This window comes from Malania oleifera, chromosome 12 (genome assembly GCF_029873635.1).
Source record: "Malania oleifera isolate guangnan ecotype guangnan chromosome 12, ASM2987363v1, whole genome shotgun sequence".
NCBI lineage: Eukaryota > Viridiplantae > Streptophyta > Magnoliopsida > Santalales > Ximeniaceae > Malania > Malania oleifera.
Genome location: NC_080428.1, coordinates 38,625,005 through 38,645,915, shown reverse-complemented (window position 1 = coordinate 38,645,915; position 20,911 = coordinate 38,625,005). Strand labels below are relative to the sequence as shown.

Below are 20,911 nucleotides of genomic sequence, written 5' to 3'. Positions count from 1 at the left end.
TCCCTGCAATTCTGGACTGCAGCATTCCCTACCTTGATCCCCTTCTTCTTTGGAGCAGCCCTGACTATGTTGGCTAAAGAGGGTCCTGCCAAAGGTTCCCCTTACTTCCTGTCTGTTTCCCCCTCCCTTCATATGTTCCGCTACCCACAGTCTAGACATCCTAGTCTGCCCTTGAGACTATCTGGTTTAGTCTTGCTAATCTTCAACAATTCTAGCAGAGCTACAAGAAAGGACTTCCATCCCATACTGGAATTCTCATGTCTAACCACCTACCTCCACTAATGTCTTTCTTTAGCAGGACCCTCTCATTCGAAATAGGTCTTAAGCAGATTGCCCCTCCTTTCTCTGTGAAGGATTGAAATCCTCTGCCCACCTCTACTCCTCCCAGCCCTTCGCATAGAACTCGTCACCCAGATAAAGTCTTCCTTCTTGACACAATGAAGGAAATATGCCACCCAGCATATTCAGTGATATGAAATGTTGACGAGTCTATCCAAGTCATGCCGAACACCTTCTTATCAATTTTAACAGAGGAAAATTCTACCATCTATGGAACCCAAGCCTCAATTTGACTGAAACTGCAAAAGAAAGAAGAAAAAGGGTGGGGGGGGGGGGGAATGTGGGAATTAACTGAGGCTAGGACTACGAGTTATTGCTATTGTGCGATTCTATATGGGATGAGGTAATAAAAAAATCCTGGTGTCGTCCGAGGGATTTCAGGTGGGAGCGAAGAGAACTCTGGAGGTAACTGAGAAGAGCTGATGTCAATGAAGTCTAGGCTGCTGATGTCCAAAACAAACCAGAGAACAAGGGGGATCAATAGTCAATCTTGATGACTGTTCGAGTGGCTAGGAACACTGGTGGGAGAGTTAATGATTTATTGGTGAAGGACAGAAAGTTTTTGCTGGGTGATAGGCTGCTCTCTGATCGAAGAGGCAAGAAAGGAAGTCGTCAAGATTCGGCGTTAGTGGCTGAATGTTGTAGCAGTGGGAGATTGACATAGGGAGATTTCCAGGAATAGGGGTTTAGAGATGAAGGGTGGGGGAGAATCACCATACTGGTAGCCTCAAAGGGGAGAGATGTCGGGAGGAGTGCATTGCCTCATTCCTCCTTTTGTGGAAGGATAGGAGTTGGGCACTGGGGCTTTGGATGCTTCTCAAAATTTTCTTGTTAGGTGTGTTTGAAGTATCAATAATAGAATCACCCTTGGCAAGAGACTTATTGGCCCAAGTTGGTTTTCCAAGGAGGTCCCTACAACTATCAACAGGATGATTGTCCTGCAGAATGAGTGCAAATGCGAGAATTCCCACGATCAACTCCTCGTCCTAACACACTACTGCTGCCACGAGTCATGACCTCCATCCAAACCTCGCCCTTGATCTCCAAAGGTTCACCTGCCACGGGTTAGAGGCAGTGCTAACCATTGCTGAATTATCATGGGAAGAAGCTTGAGAAGAAGTCAGGCAGATTAACACAGATGATAGAGCAGCACTTCAGAACTTCAAAGATCCAGAAGTTCAAGGGGCTGCTATAATCACAGAACTGAAATTACAATATCCCTGGAGGAATTACTTGACCACGAAAAGAATAGGGCTGACCACAATGAAGCATGGTAAGCACTTAATAAACAACCAAGCAGCACCTATATGCATGATGGCTGGCAGCAACAGGAAGTGAGTGCAGGAAAGAACAGGAAATAGAGTCATCAAGCACCAAACAAAACCAATCAGCACCTGATACAATATTGCAAGCAATCAATCACAAACATGCACAGCATGAAAACAGCATCATCAGTGAACCAGAAACAGGTCTCACTGATACCAGCTTGTGGAACAGCAGAAGAGGAATAGCAGTATGCTGAAACAGAGTACAACTGACTTAGCAAACCACCATGAAAATGCACAGCTCCTACTAAAGATGCTGCACAGTCTAACCAAGAGGAAGAGTGTCATGAAATGACTCTCACACCAACCAGAATCAAATTTAAGTACTGATTAACCAAAAACAGAGTTGCAAAACCAATTCAGGATATCAATGCTTGGATACCTGTTGTAAAGTTAGAGATGGAGAGAAGAAAACAAGAAGAAAGGAAGAGGAAAAATTAGGTGGCAGTTTCCTGGAGCATACACACAGCTCCAGGCCTGCCCCCTTACATATTAATAATGAATAAGGCATAAAAGACAAAAATGCCCCTGCTCAATTCACATACTTGGTAAGATGACATATTCTCTTCTAACAATTAAATTATTGAAGTAAAGCTGACCTCTTTTGAAGCAACCTTTCCATTTCCATTAAATAGAGATTTTAGATTCCCTTTATTTAATGTGCATTCTGGCCATTATGGCGTATAGATTTTCACTGGGGAATTTCCTGTTGAAAATAAAATTGTTCCTCAGATCACTGCCATTTTTTTTTAATCTTTGTTGAATGTTTATGGCTCTTGAATGGCTAATTCTTAATAAATTTGTGTATTTTAATTCACTTGCTTTTGTTTTTACTTATTTATTGATTTATTCGCTTACAGGTTTTACTTTTACACTGAACACGAGTGAGGTATTTTTGTGTCATTACTGCAGGATGACAGAGAGAAAATCTGTTTGGTGTACGACTCTTTCTTGTCCAAATTTCCTTTGTGCCATGGTTACTGGAGGAAGTATGCTGATCACATGGCACGCTTATGCACTGTTGATAAAGTTGTTGAAGTTTTTGAACGAGCTGTGCAATCAGCAACCTACTTGGTGGGTGTATGGGTTGACTACTGTAGCTTTAGTATGTCTGTATTTGATGATCCAGATGATGTTCGCAGGTAATCTATAACAGGTTTCAGTAGTGATTTTCTACAGCAAATGTTGCGAATTAAATGCATTATTGATGCTTTGGTAATCTCAATTCGACTAGTAGAGTCCTGAAAGCAAGTGGTAGTGAAAACAGTCTCATGCGCGTAGTTATAGAAAGAGTGAATTTCTAGTAACTTCTGAGGAGAAACTCTATAGGTTTCGTGCTTATTACATTTTATTTTATATAATTATATCAAAACCCTCATTTTCTAGACTATGTATCTGAACTTTGAAGAAGAGTCATATGTATACATCGACAGTCATAGACTAGTTTATTCACTTTCTTGATGATCACAGTGTCACTCAGTTGGATAGTGCTCATAACTCTTTATTTTAAGGTTTGAGTTGATAATGCTATTCTTTTTACTCATAGTGGGATGAATGAAATTCCCTACTTGCAAAATAGCATCAACTTTAATTAACAATCATAGATTAGTTAATGTGGTCAATGTTCATCCAACATTATTTTCAAAAAATATGAGTCTTATATTTATTAAGCTTTATATTCTATGACAACATTCTAGAAATGCAGGAAGAACTCTGTGGTACTTGGCTTTGTGTTATTTATCTGTAGATTTATAAAATGTGCTATCATTATTGAATGATACCAATCAAAAACTTCAAATTGTAACTTAGTGCATTATGGGATTTTTTTTTTCTTTTTCCTGTTTGCCTCTCCTGCATGTCTGTGTTTTATTGAATATTTTGACCCTATAGTGAGGGGAAACTGGCCTAATATTTCCGCAAATGTGACAGGTTATTTAAAAGAGGGTTGTCATTTGTTGGAAAGGATTACTTATGCCATACATTATGGGACAAATACATTGAATTTGAGTTGTGTGAGCAGCAGTGGAGTTTCCTAGCTAAGATCTACATTCAAACTCTGAGATTTCCAACAAAGAAGTTGCACAGCTATTATGATAGGTAAAGTCTTACTTCTCTCTTCAACCCAATGACAACAAAAAAAAAAATGACAGCAAAAATATTGCTTGCAGTTTAACCACTGCAAAATTTTTTATTTTGGGATGACTATGATATTGTGAGACAGCAGTATCTGTTTGCTTATTTTACATTTATGTGATAAAGAAGTGAGCTCCTGCCAAACTGGCTGGGAAGTGATGCAAACAGGTGTAGAAAAAGAACAAGAAATTCTGAAATAAAACTGAGATTTCATGATGGTGTTTTAGCAACTTTTCTAATACTGAATCCTCCAAATAATGAAGAGCTTACTGCTGTTTCTATGTACAACAAGAAAAAAAAAAAAGGCAGCTTTTTTGCACAACAGCAGGTTAGTCCTCAGGTTATTACCAGTTTGGCATTGTTTCATAACTGTAACAGCGACTTTCTGCTAGCCTCTGGAGAGAAATCTTCTCAAAGAAAATGCCTATAACCTCTTGGAAAAGTGGCTGAAGATTCCTATTTATACTAGGCTTGAAGCTTCCAAGAGAAGCAAACTCCTATTTTGCAGATAACCCTCTTCTAAAAGCCACTTATCTTTTAAAACCCCACCAAAAAAAATCCCATCACAGAATTACACCCTGAATGTTACAAAAAAAAAATACCCAAAGCTAATTTGACCAAAATGAACCCCAAATTTCAGAAATTACAGAAACACCCCTAGCACCCATTAATAGCAACACTTGGTAAAAGCAGAAAATCAAATAAAGACTGCTGATTGCATCATTCTTCCCTTGTTAGGAAGGACTTGCCTCTGTGCACGTTGTCACCTTTGCTGCACAATACATGTCAGGTTCAATCTCCATGAATTCCTCTTTGCTAATCCATGAATTCTCATAATAAGATCTACCAGCCTCTTTTTCCAAGAATCTGAAACAAATTCCAGCCCTAGTCTTTACCTCTCACACATGTATGACATTCTTAATTTTTTCTGCCTTGCTAGAAGTGACTTTGGTGGAGTTCTTGCACTTGAGACTTTGTATATCACCATGGAATGGGTGCGAATCAGCCACAGTTAAAGATTGGTGATATATCCAAGCCATGAGGGAGTTCAACTTCATACGCATTTTCACCAAAGTTGCATAGAACTTTGCATGGTCCAATTTGATTTTTTAGCTTGTCATTTGTGTCTACTAGAAATCTCTCTTTCCAAGGGAAAACCATTACCCAATCACCTACCTGATACTTCTTAAATTGCCTATATTGATAAGCAGCTTCCTTGTAGAGTTGGTTCACACATCTTGGTATCATTCAGCATGTGTTCTCATTAACTTATCTAGGACTTTTGATGGTCAGGCTTTCCTTTCCACATGACTAGAAATCTGAACTGATTATCATTTGTTTCTTTTAATTTCCTGCCCCTTAATTTCCCTTTTAGCCACATCTTCTCCTTCGCAGGTAAGCATTTATGAAAATTTCCTAGTTTCAATTTCGTCTCTATGATTGTAGTTCATTGCCCAAGTTCTCAATTTATACTTTTGAAACTTGCAATGTTGATCAATGTACTCTTTTTGGCTCGCATGTGAAGATTTCCCTTGAGTTGCATCATCCACGTTTCCAGGATTCTTGGACTCCAAAACGTGTTTCTGTTGCTGTCTTACTCATGATTTGTCTTCGGTAGAAGCAACTATTTTTATCAGTTTCTTGTAGAATATACGGATTGTCAATAGCCTCATTATTGTGGCAATCTTTCATGGGAATGGGGCCAACATTAGTGACACAATTTTCTTTTATTCTAAGATCACTCATATCTTTAGGGTGAGTGAATGTATCAAGAGCTTCATGTGCTATAACTTGATTTTCAATTGAGAGGACCCTTCTCATTTTGAGTGACATCACTGACATGTTGGATTGTTTTATCAAAACTAATGGCTTCCATTTCATCCTTCTCCTTTGTCACATCAACATCTTTCATGTGTTTTTTTTTTTTTAAATAACAAAAGAAAGCATATTAGATAGTTAGAAGAGAAGGTACAACTTGCGGGGACAAGGAGTCCACCATATAAAAAGAAAAAAAGATACAAAAAAAAAAAAAAAAATACAAGATCTCAAAATGAAACTAAACAAAAATTAACCAAGAAGCCCCTTTTTCAAATCCTTCCCTCGTAATTTATCGAACTCTTCAAATTTGCTAACTCCCTTTGACCCATCACTTTTTGACATTTTCCACCATCCAAATGCATTCATTTCCTCCAATATCACTCAGCTTTAAATCCATTCTATACATAAGATTTTGAGCTTCTAACTCCTTTGGAATCTCCTCCACTGGTGTAGGCAGAATTTCATCTCTATGATGGAACTTATTCATCAAAACCATCATTATCAAAAATAGGAAGCCCCTCCAGACCTTCCAATGGGGGTGGATGGACATAAGATAAATCCCCTATTTCATTGTAGGAGTCAGAAATGTACCTTTATTGTTCTTGAATCTTATCCAACAATAGTGGTGGCAATTACAGTCCATAACCATGATAAATAAAAGGGTTAGGGTACACCCATATAATTATATGGGTCATAAACGGGTGACCCATTTAGACCCATTTATTAAATGGGTTAAATGGGTGTACCAACTTAAACCCATCAACCCATTTAAATTTTCAGTCTTAATTAATTTATTTAATTTATTGCATTTGGAAATATACTACAAATAAATAATTAATATTATAATTTGAAGTTTTATACGTAATTGTTCAGTTTGAATATTTATATAATTATGTACACAATTTGACTTGGTTTTCAAATTAATTTGTGTCTGCATGTTCATAATTGCATGATTGGTTCAGTTTATACATGTTTGTAATTATGTCGGTATGTGATTAAAGTATTGTCTATATTTATTATTTGTAATTAAATTATATAATTATGTAATTAATATTATAATTAGAAAATTTACATGCATAACTTTATAATTATGGGCAACTTAGTTACAATATGTATGCAATTATACAATTATGTTTATGTAAGTAATTTGATTCACTTTGATTTTCCAAATCAATTAATATGCATGCCTATACATAGTGTATATAATTGGTTCAGTTTAGATATGTCTGTAATCTACCCTAATCATTTGAAATTAAACTACTTAATTACGTAATTAACACCGTTATTCAAAAAATTATTTACATAATTTTGTAATTATGAGCAATTATAAATGTATACAATTGGTTTGGTTCATATGCATACATGTTTGGTTTGGTTTAAGTATGTTCGTAATTATGTAGTTATGTTATTAAACAACACAATTACATTGTTGTAATTTGGAAATGTATAAATATAAGTTTATTATCATGGACAATTCCATTTGAATATGTACGTAATGATGCAATTATGTATTTAGATAATTAATTTGGTTTGGTTTTCCAAACTTAATAATAAGCATGTATGTATGTAATTACGTAATTGATTCGATTTAAATATCTCCATGATTATATAAGTATGTAATTATAGAGTTAGTTACACATATCATTTGAAATTAAAAGTCATATGTTTAATGAATTCTATAATTCGAATATCTATGTACATAATTGTGTAATATGTTAATAGTTTGATTTGAATATGCAAGTACTTACATAATTGTATGTACATAATTGATTTATTTTACTTTTGAGTATACGTAATTATACAATTATGAGTGTACACAATCGATTGGATTTGTTTATGCAAATCAATTAATATGCATGCATACATGTACGTGAATATATAACTGGGATTAAGATATATCCGTAATTTATAGATATGTACGTACTCATTAGTATTGGCTACAACTACCTCTAAAAGCTAAACTTTATAATTGATTACGAAATCAATATTATAATTTGAAAAATCTATATACATAATTTTGTAATTGTAGATGCATCGGTTTAAATATATATGTACGTAATTATGTGATTATGAGTGTACATAATTAGTTGAGTTCAGTTATGAAAACCAATTAATATGCATGCATGCATGTACATAATTACATAACACATTGGTTAAGATATATCTATAGTTATATTGACATGTAATTATAATATTTTCTATAATTACCATTTGAAATTAAATTATATAATTTATTATTTAATTAATACTATAACTCATATATCTTTATATATTTTTTAATTATTGACATGTCAATTCAAACATGTATGTTATTGCGCAATTATGAGCATACTCAATAGATTTGATTCGGTTTTGCAAACCAATTAATATAAATGCATACATGTGCGTAATTTACATAATTACATACATGTTTTTCAATCAAGTAATAGATCGAATAACATTCAAAGATGATGGTAAGTTGTGATGATGATAATGTTTGAAGATAGTTATAAGTTTCAGTCTGTTATCAATAATTGATTTCGTATTCTTTAAAATTAAATGGGTAAATGGGTTGACCCATGCCCAAATAGGTATGGGTCATAAATGAGTCAAATATGTTGTCCCTAGTGTGGAGTCTAGGAGGGGGGGGGGGGGTGAATAGACTCTTTTGTGGATTTATGCTTTTCTCTACAAAATGAAAACCTTGGCAAGACACAAGTGATTATGTCACAATATATAAAATAAACCACACTCAAAGCGTAAGTAAAGGAGTGAAGGGAAGAGAAGCTTAACAAGCGATATTAATGTGGTTCGGCCCTTGCCTACGTCCACGCCTCAAGCCAAGCTCAAGGATTCCAAATCTTCTGTACTTACTCCTTAAAGGCAGAGAAACCTTTACACCACCAAGGGAACAAATCCCTTCTTGCTCACCAAGAGCCTTCAAGCTAGGTTCACCAAGAACCCTAACCATTTGAAGGAGAAATACAAGATGTTGTTGATGTAGACAATACTCCTTGAATGAGCTAATCGCAACACTAAGAAATCCTCACACTAATCTCTCAAGTATTGAATCACAAACAAGATAAGAGAGCAAGAGAGAGTGTGAGCACCAAATTGATGAACTAGAATACAATGAGCTTGAGGAAAAATGGTCACTAGTCATGGAGTAGTCTTAAACAAGTTAGAAGCCTTATTTTAATAGTAAAAAACGTGTACTAGCCATTTATAGCTGTTAGACACACTTAAATGCAAAATAAAACACTTTTACAATTTAAAAAACTAGCCGTTATGTTTTGAAATATGACCCAAATCGTTGATGGTTTTGCCTCAAGCCACCCACCTAGTCGGATCTGGAAGGAAACCGTCGATATATTCATGGAAAACCGTGGACGATTTTCCCTGTTCCCTCAATGCCTTGATTTTCTTCTATTTTAGGTATGTGAAAATGATTCTAACACAACCGGGACCAAATATACTAAAGTGTACAATACTTAGACCATTGAAACCTTGTCCCATAATAAACAAAATTGAGTATATGATATGTGACTCTTTTGTCATATTAATCATGGTTTAATTTTGAAAAATTCAAAGTTTAAAAACTATGAAAAACATGTATTTTATTCAAATGATAAATGATATCCTATATGATGAATGATATACTATATGGACTAATATGCATGTGCAATTTGCTCAACTCTTGCTCAATAAACTTGCATGAAACAATACTAAAAGAGTTACAAAAATCCTACCTCAAACACTCCCCATTACATATGAATTCACAATTGATCCATTTGATGTGCTTGAGAACTTCCACTTGAATGTCCACTTGATCTTCACAATTCAACCTTTATCTTCATGAATTTCCTCACTTTTCTCCACTTGCACCTATCATAACTTGATATTCAAAGGTTAGTAACTTAGAACCACTAATGGGTTGTATTCATCAAAATATGACAAATAGGATCATGTAGCCACTAAGGCTAACAAAATATTTTATATAAATGGGTCATAAATGGGTTAATGGGTCATAAACGACCCTACTCATCTTGACCCATACCCACCCATTTAACATGTCTACCCAACAATAACCCCCCACTATAATCAAAATTGCTGTTATCATCACTTTCTGAATCTGAAAAAGCCCTTTTTTTTTTCTTACCTTCTTACCTTTTCTAGTCTTATTAGAACCTCAAACATTCTTCTCAACGTGAGGCACTTCCACAACACTAAACTCTCCTTCAGAATCTCTCCTTAGTAACTTTGTAGTTGATTTACTAGTTTTTTCTCATGTCTTCAAATATTTTCTTCATTTCAGCACCCAAACAATCTGCCTTTGGATGAGCATAAACCTTGTTTCCTTAAAATTATTATTATACAGGTGACAATCATCAGATTTCTCCCCAAACCCTGCTTCTTTTCTATTTTTTTTCAGACCACCCAATACATCTTTGGAGCTAGACACAATTTTATCACCAGAAACTTAAAACAGATCTAGTCCTCTAGCATCCTGAGCTTCCTCCGACTCTTGATCATTTTGATTCACATTTTCACTAGTTGGAGGCTGAATGATATTTGTATTAACTGGAGGCTGAATATAAACTTTGTTACCAAAGGATATATCTTCCTCCTTTGCAATACTCGTCTTCTGAGATGTAGGAGCAGTATTTTGGGCCTGTCCAATAACTGGAACCAACATGGTAGCACTTGGGCCCATATAAGGAGAGCCTCCCCTTGAATCCATTGAAGCCCAAATCACCCTTTCCTAAGCATTGGACCTGTTCAAATAGTTGGCCCAATTTAGTCAAAATTGAAATTCCTCCTTTTCCAATTACCTAGGTCAGGTCCAAAATGAGAAGCATGCAGCTCAGCCCAATTCTCTTCACTGCCTCCTCCCCGAACGCAACCCTAGCCACATGCCACCTCCCCGATCATCTCTGCTCCATTAAGAACCCTAGTTTCCTTCTCAATTTTGTCAATCAAAGTCAAACTGCAATGGCTCTAGTTTCATTCAGATATAGCTCATCTCCACTGACTCCACACTGGTGACGCAAATCTTGTTTCCCGACCTTCACCCTGATTTACAGAATGCACTTGAATACTGCAGCCATTACTTTCACAATTTTTGGCTTCCAACACCACCTTTCACCATGATCTATGTTGCGAGGAGTTGCCTGCAGCTAAACACCCAGTATCCTCACCAGAATCCTTTGCTATCTTGCAGAAAACACTTGAGAAGCTTCGCCACCCATCACCTTTTTCACCCCTAGGAATAAAAACTGAAAACTTCTTCCCTTTCCACCCCAACCCTAACTTCAAATACTTACCCACCTTCGTCCATTTAATCGACATCCAAAGCTTCGTAATACGCAGTCAAAAATATCAAGACCCCCTTTGCCTGCAACTGAAAATAGGTATGTCATCAGCGAACCAAAACACGGCCTCTCTGGGGAACCTAACCCATGTGTTACGAGAGACATTGTTCTTGACAACAAGCATGTACATGATCTCCCCAACCTTGTCAAGTCATAGATTGAAGGATTTTCTTTTGATCGGATAGATTGTTCAAACATCCACTACTGCAAGGAGTTCCATAGCATCGTCCGCTCGAATGAGGGAGAGGAACAGTTTGTGAGAGGGAGAGAGGAGGAAAAGAGACACCATCGAGGTTCTTTCTCGTTTTTTCATGGGCTCTAAAACTAGCTTCTTCTTCTTGTCACCATTTTTGAGATTGGAAGAGTAGGTATTGGCATGCTTTTCATGGACAATGCTTAGGTCTCTTTGCCAAGGACGACCAAGTAGAATATGACAAGTTTCCATAAGTACTACATTGGATTCTTTATAAGAGATTCCAATTGAAAAATTGATCAAGCATCTTGTTGTCACGGATACTTCCTTCCCTTCATTAGACCAAAGAATGCGATATGGCCGTGGGCGTTCCATCACTTCAAGCTTCAATTTTTCCAGCACAACTTCAGCCAGCAGATTTTTGCAGCTGTTGTCAATTTCATAACAAAGTTTTCTTCTTGTTGTGCTTGTTGTTCTAAAACAAGTCTTTTGCAGCCCATCATCCTTCACTGGTTTCAGCACAAACTTCCTCTTTTTCTCACCATCTTTCACAAAAAAATGAATAAGTATTCTTGATACCATTGTGGATTGTGCCTGTGTCGTATTGCCAAGGCTGTGCAAGAAGAATATGACATGCATCCATGGGAGCCACATCACAAGAAACAAATTCTTTAATGAAACCAATTGAGAAACTAACGAGGCATTTGAAGAGGCTAGCACCTCATTTTTGTTGTTGAGCCATAACATCTGGTATGGCTGTGGATGTCTTTCAGTTTTCAATCCCAGCTTGCCTTCAATCTCTGGAGAAACCAGATTCTCATTGCTCCCACTATCAATTACCAAGTTGCAAAGCTTTCCACCAGCTGTACATTTAGTTTGAAAGATATTCTTAAGCAGCCAATTGTTACTGTTGGTAGGAGGGGAAAGTATGGCCTTCGAATGGCTAAAGCCTCACCAAGCACATCACCCTTAATTCCTTCTTCCGCCACATCCTTTTCAGCTTCCCATTGCTGCTCTTGGTCCTCAAGAAATGAAAAATTCTCTTCACCATCAGCCTCTGGATCCTCAGCAAGATTAAATCTACCTCCAACCCTCTTTGGACACTTGTCGGACTTCTTCCTGAGCTCTAAGCATCTGTAGCATTTCACCACTGTTTCCTGTTGGTTTACTTGGGCCACTTTCCCACTATTGTTGCTATTTGGTGGGTTAGCACATGTAGGGTCTGCTGTCCGACCACTTCTAGTGCTGCCACCCACACTACTAGTTGATGCACCACTGCTGTGTTCCATCCCAGGCTTGACTCAACTTTTAGTGCAAGCTGATAGGCGTCACTCACTTTATAAGGATGCTGCAACCCCTTGAGTGTCTGTTTCTGCAAGATTGCATCTGAATCAAAGCTTATGAAACTCCTGTGTGTACTCTTTGACTGACTTCCCATGCTGCCTCAAGTTTTGAATCCTTTGGTACAAGGTTTGTTCATAATATCGAGGTAGGAATTGAACCTTTAGCTTCTCTTTCATCTTATCTCATCTTGTGACTTTCCTTTTCCTCCTGTTCTCATGATCATTTTGATATTGTTTTAACCAAGTAGAAGCAGGTCCCTTGGCTTTGCTTCCACAAGCATCACTTTCCTCTCTTTTGGCACATCTTTCCATTCAAAATAACTCTCAATGCTATCAACCCAATCCAAGAATTTGTCGAGCATATACAATGCAATCTTCCTGTCTTGGAGGCCTTTCATTTTGTTGTGCAAGCCTTGCACTTTCAGATTTCCAATCATCACTAGAACAGTCATTTCAGCCTCAGATTGCTCATTTATTTCATTTGCTGTGCCTCTAACAAAATCATATTCGTTATCACCATCATTTCGATGGCCTCGAGTACCCATAGCTTGTGTAACAAGCTGAGTAAGTTGTCTAACTTTTTCCTGTAGCTCTCCAAACAACTCAACAGTCATATATCCACCTCTATGGTCCCTATTTCCTCTTTCACCCCTTGCAGCCATGAACCTATAAGATCGAACATATCTGAAGCCAATTTGATGCAAATAGGTGTAGAAATAGAACAAGAAATTCAGAAGTAAAGACTGAGATTTCAGGATAGTGTTTTAGCGACCTTTCTTGATTCAAATAACTACTGAATCCCATAAATATTAGAGAGATTACTTCTCTTTCTATGCACAACAAAAAAAATAGGGCAGTTTTTTTTTTTTTTTTTGCACAACAGCAGGTTAATCCTCAGATTTGAACCTGTTTTGGCACTTTCAGAACTGTAACTGCGGCTTTCTCACCTTTAGTAGTGATGGGGGATTGGTAGGCACCGCAGGGTTGACTCCTCAAAACCAGGCCTCCAATTCTTCCTACTTAGCTGGTCTGGAGTTGTGCTCTGAGAGAAATCTTCTTAAAGACAAATGCCAAAAACCTGCTGGAAAAATGGCTGAAGACTCCTATTTATACTAGGCCTAAAGCTTCCAAGAGAAGCCAAATCCTATTTTAAATAACCTCCTTTAAAAGCCACTTATTTTCTAGAGCCCCACCAAAAATAAATCCCTTCACAAAATTACAGCTTGAATGTTACAAAAAAAAAAAGCCCCCAAAGCTAATTTGGCTAAAATGAACCCCAAATTTCAGAAATTAAAGAAATACCCCTAGCACCTGTAAATAGCAACACTTGATATGAGCTGAAAACCAAATAGAGACTACTGATTGTATCAGGAAGGTTCAGACTTAAGATGTATGCAGCCTTACCTTCACATGCAGAGAGGCAGTTTTTGCTATTGAAACCTGTGTACCCTAGGTTACAAAAAGAAATCTTTCTGATGTGCCAAGGCCTGCCCTTTACATTTCCTGTGAGATTTTATTATTTTATGATTTTTTTTTTTTTTTTAGATCTTGTTTTGAAAATGGAAAAACATAAAATGTTTGGGGGGAGAAGTAAACTCTTTTCTTTCAGAAGTATCTGGGATTTTAGAGCGAAAATTGAGTGGTTTCCCTTTGTCTAGGCTGTCTAGGATTCAATTGTGGCTTGGGAGTTGGTGCACAAGGGTAGCTTCCATCAAGGATTGTCTCGTGGGGTCTTTCTCTTTGTCTGTCTATTAGAGATTAGAGGTTTCAGGGAGTGGTGGTTTCTGTTAGTTTATGGTCCTAATTGTTTTGCAAAACTCTTTCTTCAATGAGTTAGTTAATGCTTTTGGCCTGTGTAGTTTGTGTTGGGTGGGGGGAGGTGGTGTAGACTCCAATGTTATTTGCAGTTCTAGAGATAAATTAGGGGGTCAGGGATCTCTTGCATTTTGAGGTTTGATTTCTTTACTCGGGATTGTGGTTCTAGGGACATTCCTTTAAGCAGTGGTTCTTTACTTGGATGGTATTAGGAGATAGACAGACTTCCTCTCACATTGACAGATTCCTATTCACCAATGTTTGGAAAGACACTTTTCCGCATATAGTGCAGGAAATCCTTGCTAGGCCTACTTCAAACCATTGCCTTCTGGATTTATATTCTAATCTTATGCCTTGGGGACCCACCCCTTTTTGTTTCTACATGTGTTTGACACACCCCCTCCTTTGAGGGGGTGTGCGTATCTGGTGGAGAGTGTTAGGTTTAGGATGAAGCATAAACATTGAATAAAGATGTCTTAGGGAATATCAAAGAGATAAAATACATCTTCTCTAAAATTTCTGGGTTGGATAGGCTTGAGGAGTGCAGGTCGTTAGATAAGGTGGCTATGGCCAGAAGGTCTATTCTTTGTTATGGTTTGGAGGTGCTGTTAGTGAGGGAACACACTAGTTGGCGCCAGAAAATGAGAGTGAAGTGGGTCAAGAAGGTGATTGCAAGCCCCCCTTTTTTGGTCAGACGGTGGCTTGTGAGGAGGAAAGATTTTATCAAGTAGCTGGAATTAAACTCTGGGAATCTGGTGAGGGGGCACTCTCAGATTGGGGTTGAGATTGTGAATAGGAGCTCCCTAATAGATTGATGGTGGAGGACCTTTATCGAAATCCTATTGAGGTGAGCTCAGTTCAGTGGCTTGAGACACCTTTGGAAACTGAAGAATTTGAAAAGAAGAGAGAAAGTTCCTGGTCTTGATGGTTTCAAGAATTGGTAGGTATTGCAAGAGGACATATTGAGGTTGTTTTAGGAGTTTCATCGTAATGGGGTGGCAGGAAATTGTGTAAATTCTACCTTTTTAGTCCTTATCCCCAAGAAGTATATTTCTATGAAAGTGAGGGATTTCAGACTTATTATTCTTGTCACTTGTCTTTACAAGATTCTTTCTATGGTCATATCTAAGAGACTGAGAGGTTTTAGGGGACACATTGACCATGACACAATGGCATTTATTAAAACAAATAAATTTAGGGTATTGTGCTTGTGGCTAATGACGTGGTGGAGGATGTTAAAAGGAGATGAAGGGGGGACTTATCTTTATGTCGGATTTCGAGAAAGCTTATGAGATGGTATATTGGGGTTTTTTTGGACAAGGTGATGTTTAGGAAATGTTTTGGAGGTGTGGAGGAAGTGTTTGTAGGTTGCCTGAGCTTGACCAATTTGTTATTGTCAATGATCAACCTGGAGAGTGGTTTAGGGCCACTTGGGGGCTTAGGCAAGGGGATCCATTGTCTTCATTATTGTTTATCTTTGGTAGTGAATACCTTGAGCAAGAAGATGCCCTTGCATGAACATGGTTTGGTGGTGAAAATGATTTGTCTATGTGAGAAAATGCTCAATTGAATTTCAAAGTTATGATGTGTGATATTCATACAAATAGGCATACACTGTAGTTTTAAAAGTCGGCATGTAATGGCTGTTATGGACGTTACGTAATGGTATCGGTAGCTTTGAGACTGTTACAGGCAATATCTTGGAGGTACTTTGATTCACAACTGAGCGGCCATTGCGGTACCATTACTACTGTAACGGCTGTTATGGACCATTACAGGCCATTGTGGTGCCAAACTGGCTGTAAATGACTAAAACTTTTGAGTCCTTTTTATTTTTGCATTTTCCCTGCTCTTTGCCCTTCATTGAAGCTTAGAAACTCAATTTTAAGTTGGTTTATTTAGTTAATGATTTTTTAAAACAAAAAATTCATTTTTGGGTTTATTTCCTTGAAATTTTTGTGCATTTTTAATAGCTACCATTCAAATAAATCCAAAATTTTCTCTTATTAAATTTCATATGTTCATATTCTAAGTTCTTTCCATTTTATTGTTTTCTTATTTTTCTTGCCCCAAGTTTGGAGACCATAATACGTTCTATTGTATGCATTTTCATTCTTGTTTAGCATATAAACATTCTATACTTTATTTTTGGTCAACAAAAATTCCATTTAAACGACTAAAGAAGAACAAAAAATGGCGTTCTATATTTGTGTTCTTTATATTTATGATTTCCTAGTTTGAATTTCACTTACAATCAATATAAGTTATGAAAAGTAGCAAATTCCCGCTTCTTCTCAATTGCAACTAAAGCAACCAAGATGGCATCCAATACTTGTGCTATATGTTATGTCTAAAATTGATTAAAATTTACTAAAATCATTTAAAGAATAATTATGTAGGATTCTAGGATCAAAACATGTAAATCTATATGTTTTTAAGAAGCTTGCTAATGCAAAAAATGAATGCATGGACATGGTGTCCATTGATGTTACATAACACCCGTGACGGCTGCAACTGTTACACTGCAACCGTTACTATTACACAGGAAATTACCATTATTTAAAACCATTATACATGAGCGGTATCTGTTTGAAAGACTTTATGTGATTAATCTCAGCAATTTTTGCCTCATTAGTTGTTACTGTGATGTCAAAAGTTATAATAAAAAAGATTGATAACAGTTTTCTTAAAGAGAGTAGAAAACTGGTTTTTTTAGGATCATGCCCTCTCATCTTGAAACGAATGGTTGGCACCTGAAATTTGGATGCTGGAAGGGAAAATGATGCTTACTCCTAATTTTAATCATGATCTATGACTCTACGACTACGAGTGCTTCTGGGAAAATACAAAAATGAATGAGTGCCCCTAGACTAATGAAGAAAAAAGAATATATTCTAACAAAATTTTTGATATACTTTAGTAGATCAATGCAGTAGAGCATTAATAATTTTTAGGTGACATTATGTATCGGAAAGTGTTAATATTACCCACTTGATTGTTTTGATGAATATTTTGATTATTTCTGATTACTGACAAAGTTCTGAAAAAAATTATGTATCATTTTTATGTCTGTCAGCCAATACCAAGCTATTTCACTGATACTGAGATTCAGAACCATTCCTAGTTCACCATATGAAAGAGTTGAAAAATTTCTGATGAGGCCAGAGTCAAAGTTGTATTATAATTTTTAACTGTAACTGTGAATAAAATGTTAAAAAAAAATCATGAAACAAATTATATTGGATTGCTTGGTCACTTAAAAATCTATGCATTCCTCCCATACTAAAAGACCAAAGGCCCCACAAACATCTACAAAGACTGTTGGCTCTCTTCTTCCTTCCCAAGCCCACATAAAGAGTAAGCAAAAAAAGCCTCCTAAGCATCATTTGGACAAACCAAATGCTTTTAAAAGGATGAAACAAAAATTCAATTTTACCTATACAAGTGGAGGTGATTTCTAGGTAGGACTTTGAAGCCCAAGATATAATGGATAAACTGGATTTAAAAACGTATGATGCCGGCAGAATCAATGTACTCTTTGATGGGGGTAAGTTCAACACGAAGAAGGGTTAAAGGGAGCTGTGCTCGGTGAACTACGATACAAAGGTATTGAAAGGGGTTTTCTTGGTTATTTTTAGTTTTATTTTAATAATTTTTTTTTTATTTTTTGTATTTTGTTTCTGTTTTTTATTTTTTCGGGTAGACTTCTTGTCCCCATATGTTGTAACTTCTCTTTCTCAATCTAATATACCTTTTATTATTAAAAAAAAAAAACTCATTCAACTTGCCTTGCTCAACAGGGATATGCAGAAGATGTGAACGTGTCTTTCCATTAGAATGCATCAGGTGATAAGACCTTATTAGGAATTTTTAACTGCGACAAGGGTATAATGTGGTGCCAGGGACTGCGGGTCAAACAAAAGGCCTTGATTTTGAACGGAACACTAGCTTTCAAATGAAATTTACAAAATGTAACTACAAATTTGTGTTTTAAACATTTTATCTAATTAGCTAAGTGATGCAGGGGCAGCATCAGTGATCTGCAGCCATGAGAGAGAAGGGTGGAAAGGGGAAGAAGGAAGAGGGAAGATGAGAGAGGAGATACAAGGGGAAAAGCTCATGTTCACTTCAAATTCGAATTCATTAACAACTGCCTACAACATGGTTTTCACACACTATTTAACAAAGCCTCTTCAAATGAAATTACACACATGTCCCTCAAACTACATAAGTTACAGACATACCCTAGAATGCACAAATATTACAAACAAGACCCCAAATAGACATGATACCATACTAATTAAACTAAACACATAATAAACTACTAAGCCCAACAATCCCTTGACCCAACTCTTCTTAATTGTTCTCCAACAAGGATCTTTCTGAGGTCTTGCTTCTTGTCCTACATGAAATCTCCCCCAGTTATAAAGAATTCAGCCTCTAATTTTGAAATGTTGGAGGATTAGAAGAAGCAAACTTGGACTCTTAAAAAGCCAGGACTTGAGTGATGCAAGAAACTAGGCTCCATTGACAGCACAATAGACTTGAATTGAGAATTGGCATCAATGAACTGAGTGGGGTTGACAAACTCTACGATAGGAATGTTTGAAAGACTTTGGATGTCTTCAAACACATACATTTCCTTGCTTGAATCGTCTTCAAGTTGAGTAACTCTGGCAGAATCTGTCTTTGGTGGTTGGTAGAGTAGGTTTTGAAATGATTTTCTTCCTATTATAGTGGAAGACATATGTGTTCTCATGTCCTTGAGTCCACCAAATCATCCAACCGAGGAGTACATGGCTAATATTCACAGGCATGATATGAAACCAAACATTATCAAAATATTTACTCATTTGGATAGGAATCAAACATCATTCACAAACATGTAAGGTAGTGTTATCAATTCGTTGTGTTAATCAATTCAAGATATCTTATGAGACTTTGTGTGAGGTTCTGGATGAAGTTGCATATTAGTGCCTTCATTTCATAGTACATCTTCCATCAATGATCAATTTGCAAACATGCCCTACACACTGAGAAAGGTGTGAAAAACCTTGAAATTGTGCCAAGGTGTGGTAAATTGCATTCCTTTTTCCAATTATGTCTCCATATTGCTGGATTTATGCATGTATACATTGCAACTATATATATCACGAGGAGTTGGAAGATAATGGAATTTGCAGGTAGCTCTTTTCGGAGACTCTTTTTCTGATGGTGATGGTGGTGTTGGAAGATAATGTTTGCAAACTGGGGTTTCAAAAAATGGGGACATTGCTGGAATTTTTGAAATTTTTTAGAACGGCTTATTGTTTTGTTTTGTTTTTTTGTTTTTTCACTGAAATTTCAGAGCAGAGAAAGCACCATTTGGTATCAGATTTCACTCTTCTTCTTCCCCGCTTATTTCTAATTCTTTCCCATGACTCTCTTTCTCCCTCTGATTTCTGATACCCTCTCTTTATTCCCTTTCTTTGTCGTCCTATCTGTAACTTCTCTCTCCCTCCTTTCTCTGCTTCTGATCTGATTTTCCTCTCAGTTCTGTCGTGCTACTTTTTCAAACTGAGAGGAAAATCAGATCAGAAGCAGAGAAAGGAGGGAGAGAGAAGTTACAGATAGGACGACAAAGAAAGGGAATAAAGAGAGGGTATCAGAAATCAGAGAGAGAAAGAGAGTCATGGGAAAGAATTAGAAATAAGAGGGGAAGAAGAAGAGTGAAATCTGATACCAAATGGTGCTGGGGCAGCATCAATGATCGGCAGCCATGGGAGATTGAAGGGAGGAAAGGGGAGGCAGGAAGAGTGAAGAGAGGAGAGAGTAGAGAGGAGATACAAGGGGGAAAATCCACGTTCACTTCAAATTCATCAACAACTGTCTACAACATGGCTTTCACACACTATTTATAAGAAAGTCTCTTCACATGAAATTAAACATGTACCCCTAAAACTATGTTACATGACAAACATACCCCTAGAATGCACAAATATTACAAACCTCCATATACACATAATATTGTACTAATTAAACTAAACACATAATAAACTACTAACTAAACCCAACAATCCCTTGACCCAATTCCTCTTAATAAGTCTCAACAAGGATTTTCCCAAGGTCTTGCTTCTTGTCCTACACCACTAAGCTTCTAGGATTTTCAATAAAATTGTATAGAAATTAAATAAATCACCTTTTAGTTGTAATTTATGAATATTTTTAAAATAATGTAGTTCTCTTCTTCCCTCAGGCAATTGGCTTTCCTGGCACCCGGTGCCCTAGGCAATATGGAGTCCAATTACCAAGTAGTTTCTAATGTATTTATGAACATTTTAAAAATTGATGTAGTTTTCTTCTTCCCTCAGGCAATTGCCTTGTGTGGTGGCCAGTGCCCCAGGCAACAGTGAGTCCTGAGGCTTCGAGATTGCTAATTGCCTTCTAGTACACTGAACTAGACCATGCTTTATGCAAGGAGTTGATATCTATCCATCTTTCTTCATCTTCATTTCTGAACCTGCACTAGTCACCATATCATACTTGTCTTCTCTGCTCTTAGTTTGTAAGTACTTAATTGGACCATATTAATGACTTATATGCTTACTGTTGGTC

General features: G+C 36.8%; 1 protein-coding gene across 1 annotated transcript in view; it reads left to right on the top strand.

Annotated features, from left to right (window-relative positions):
• LOC131145202 (pre-mRNA-processing factor 39-2) overlaps positions 1-20,911 on the top strand; it is a 97,496-nt gene that overhangs the window by 12,590 nt on the left and 63,995 nt on the right. The window contains exons 3-4 of the mRNA XM_058094343.1: positions 2,577-2,806; positions 3,594-3,761. Of these exons, the coding sequence (XP_057950326.1) occupies positions 2,577-2,806; positions 3,594-3,761 (398 nt within the window). The remainder of the gene's footprint in view (positions 1-2,576; positions 2,807-3,593; positions 3,762-20,911) is intronic.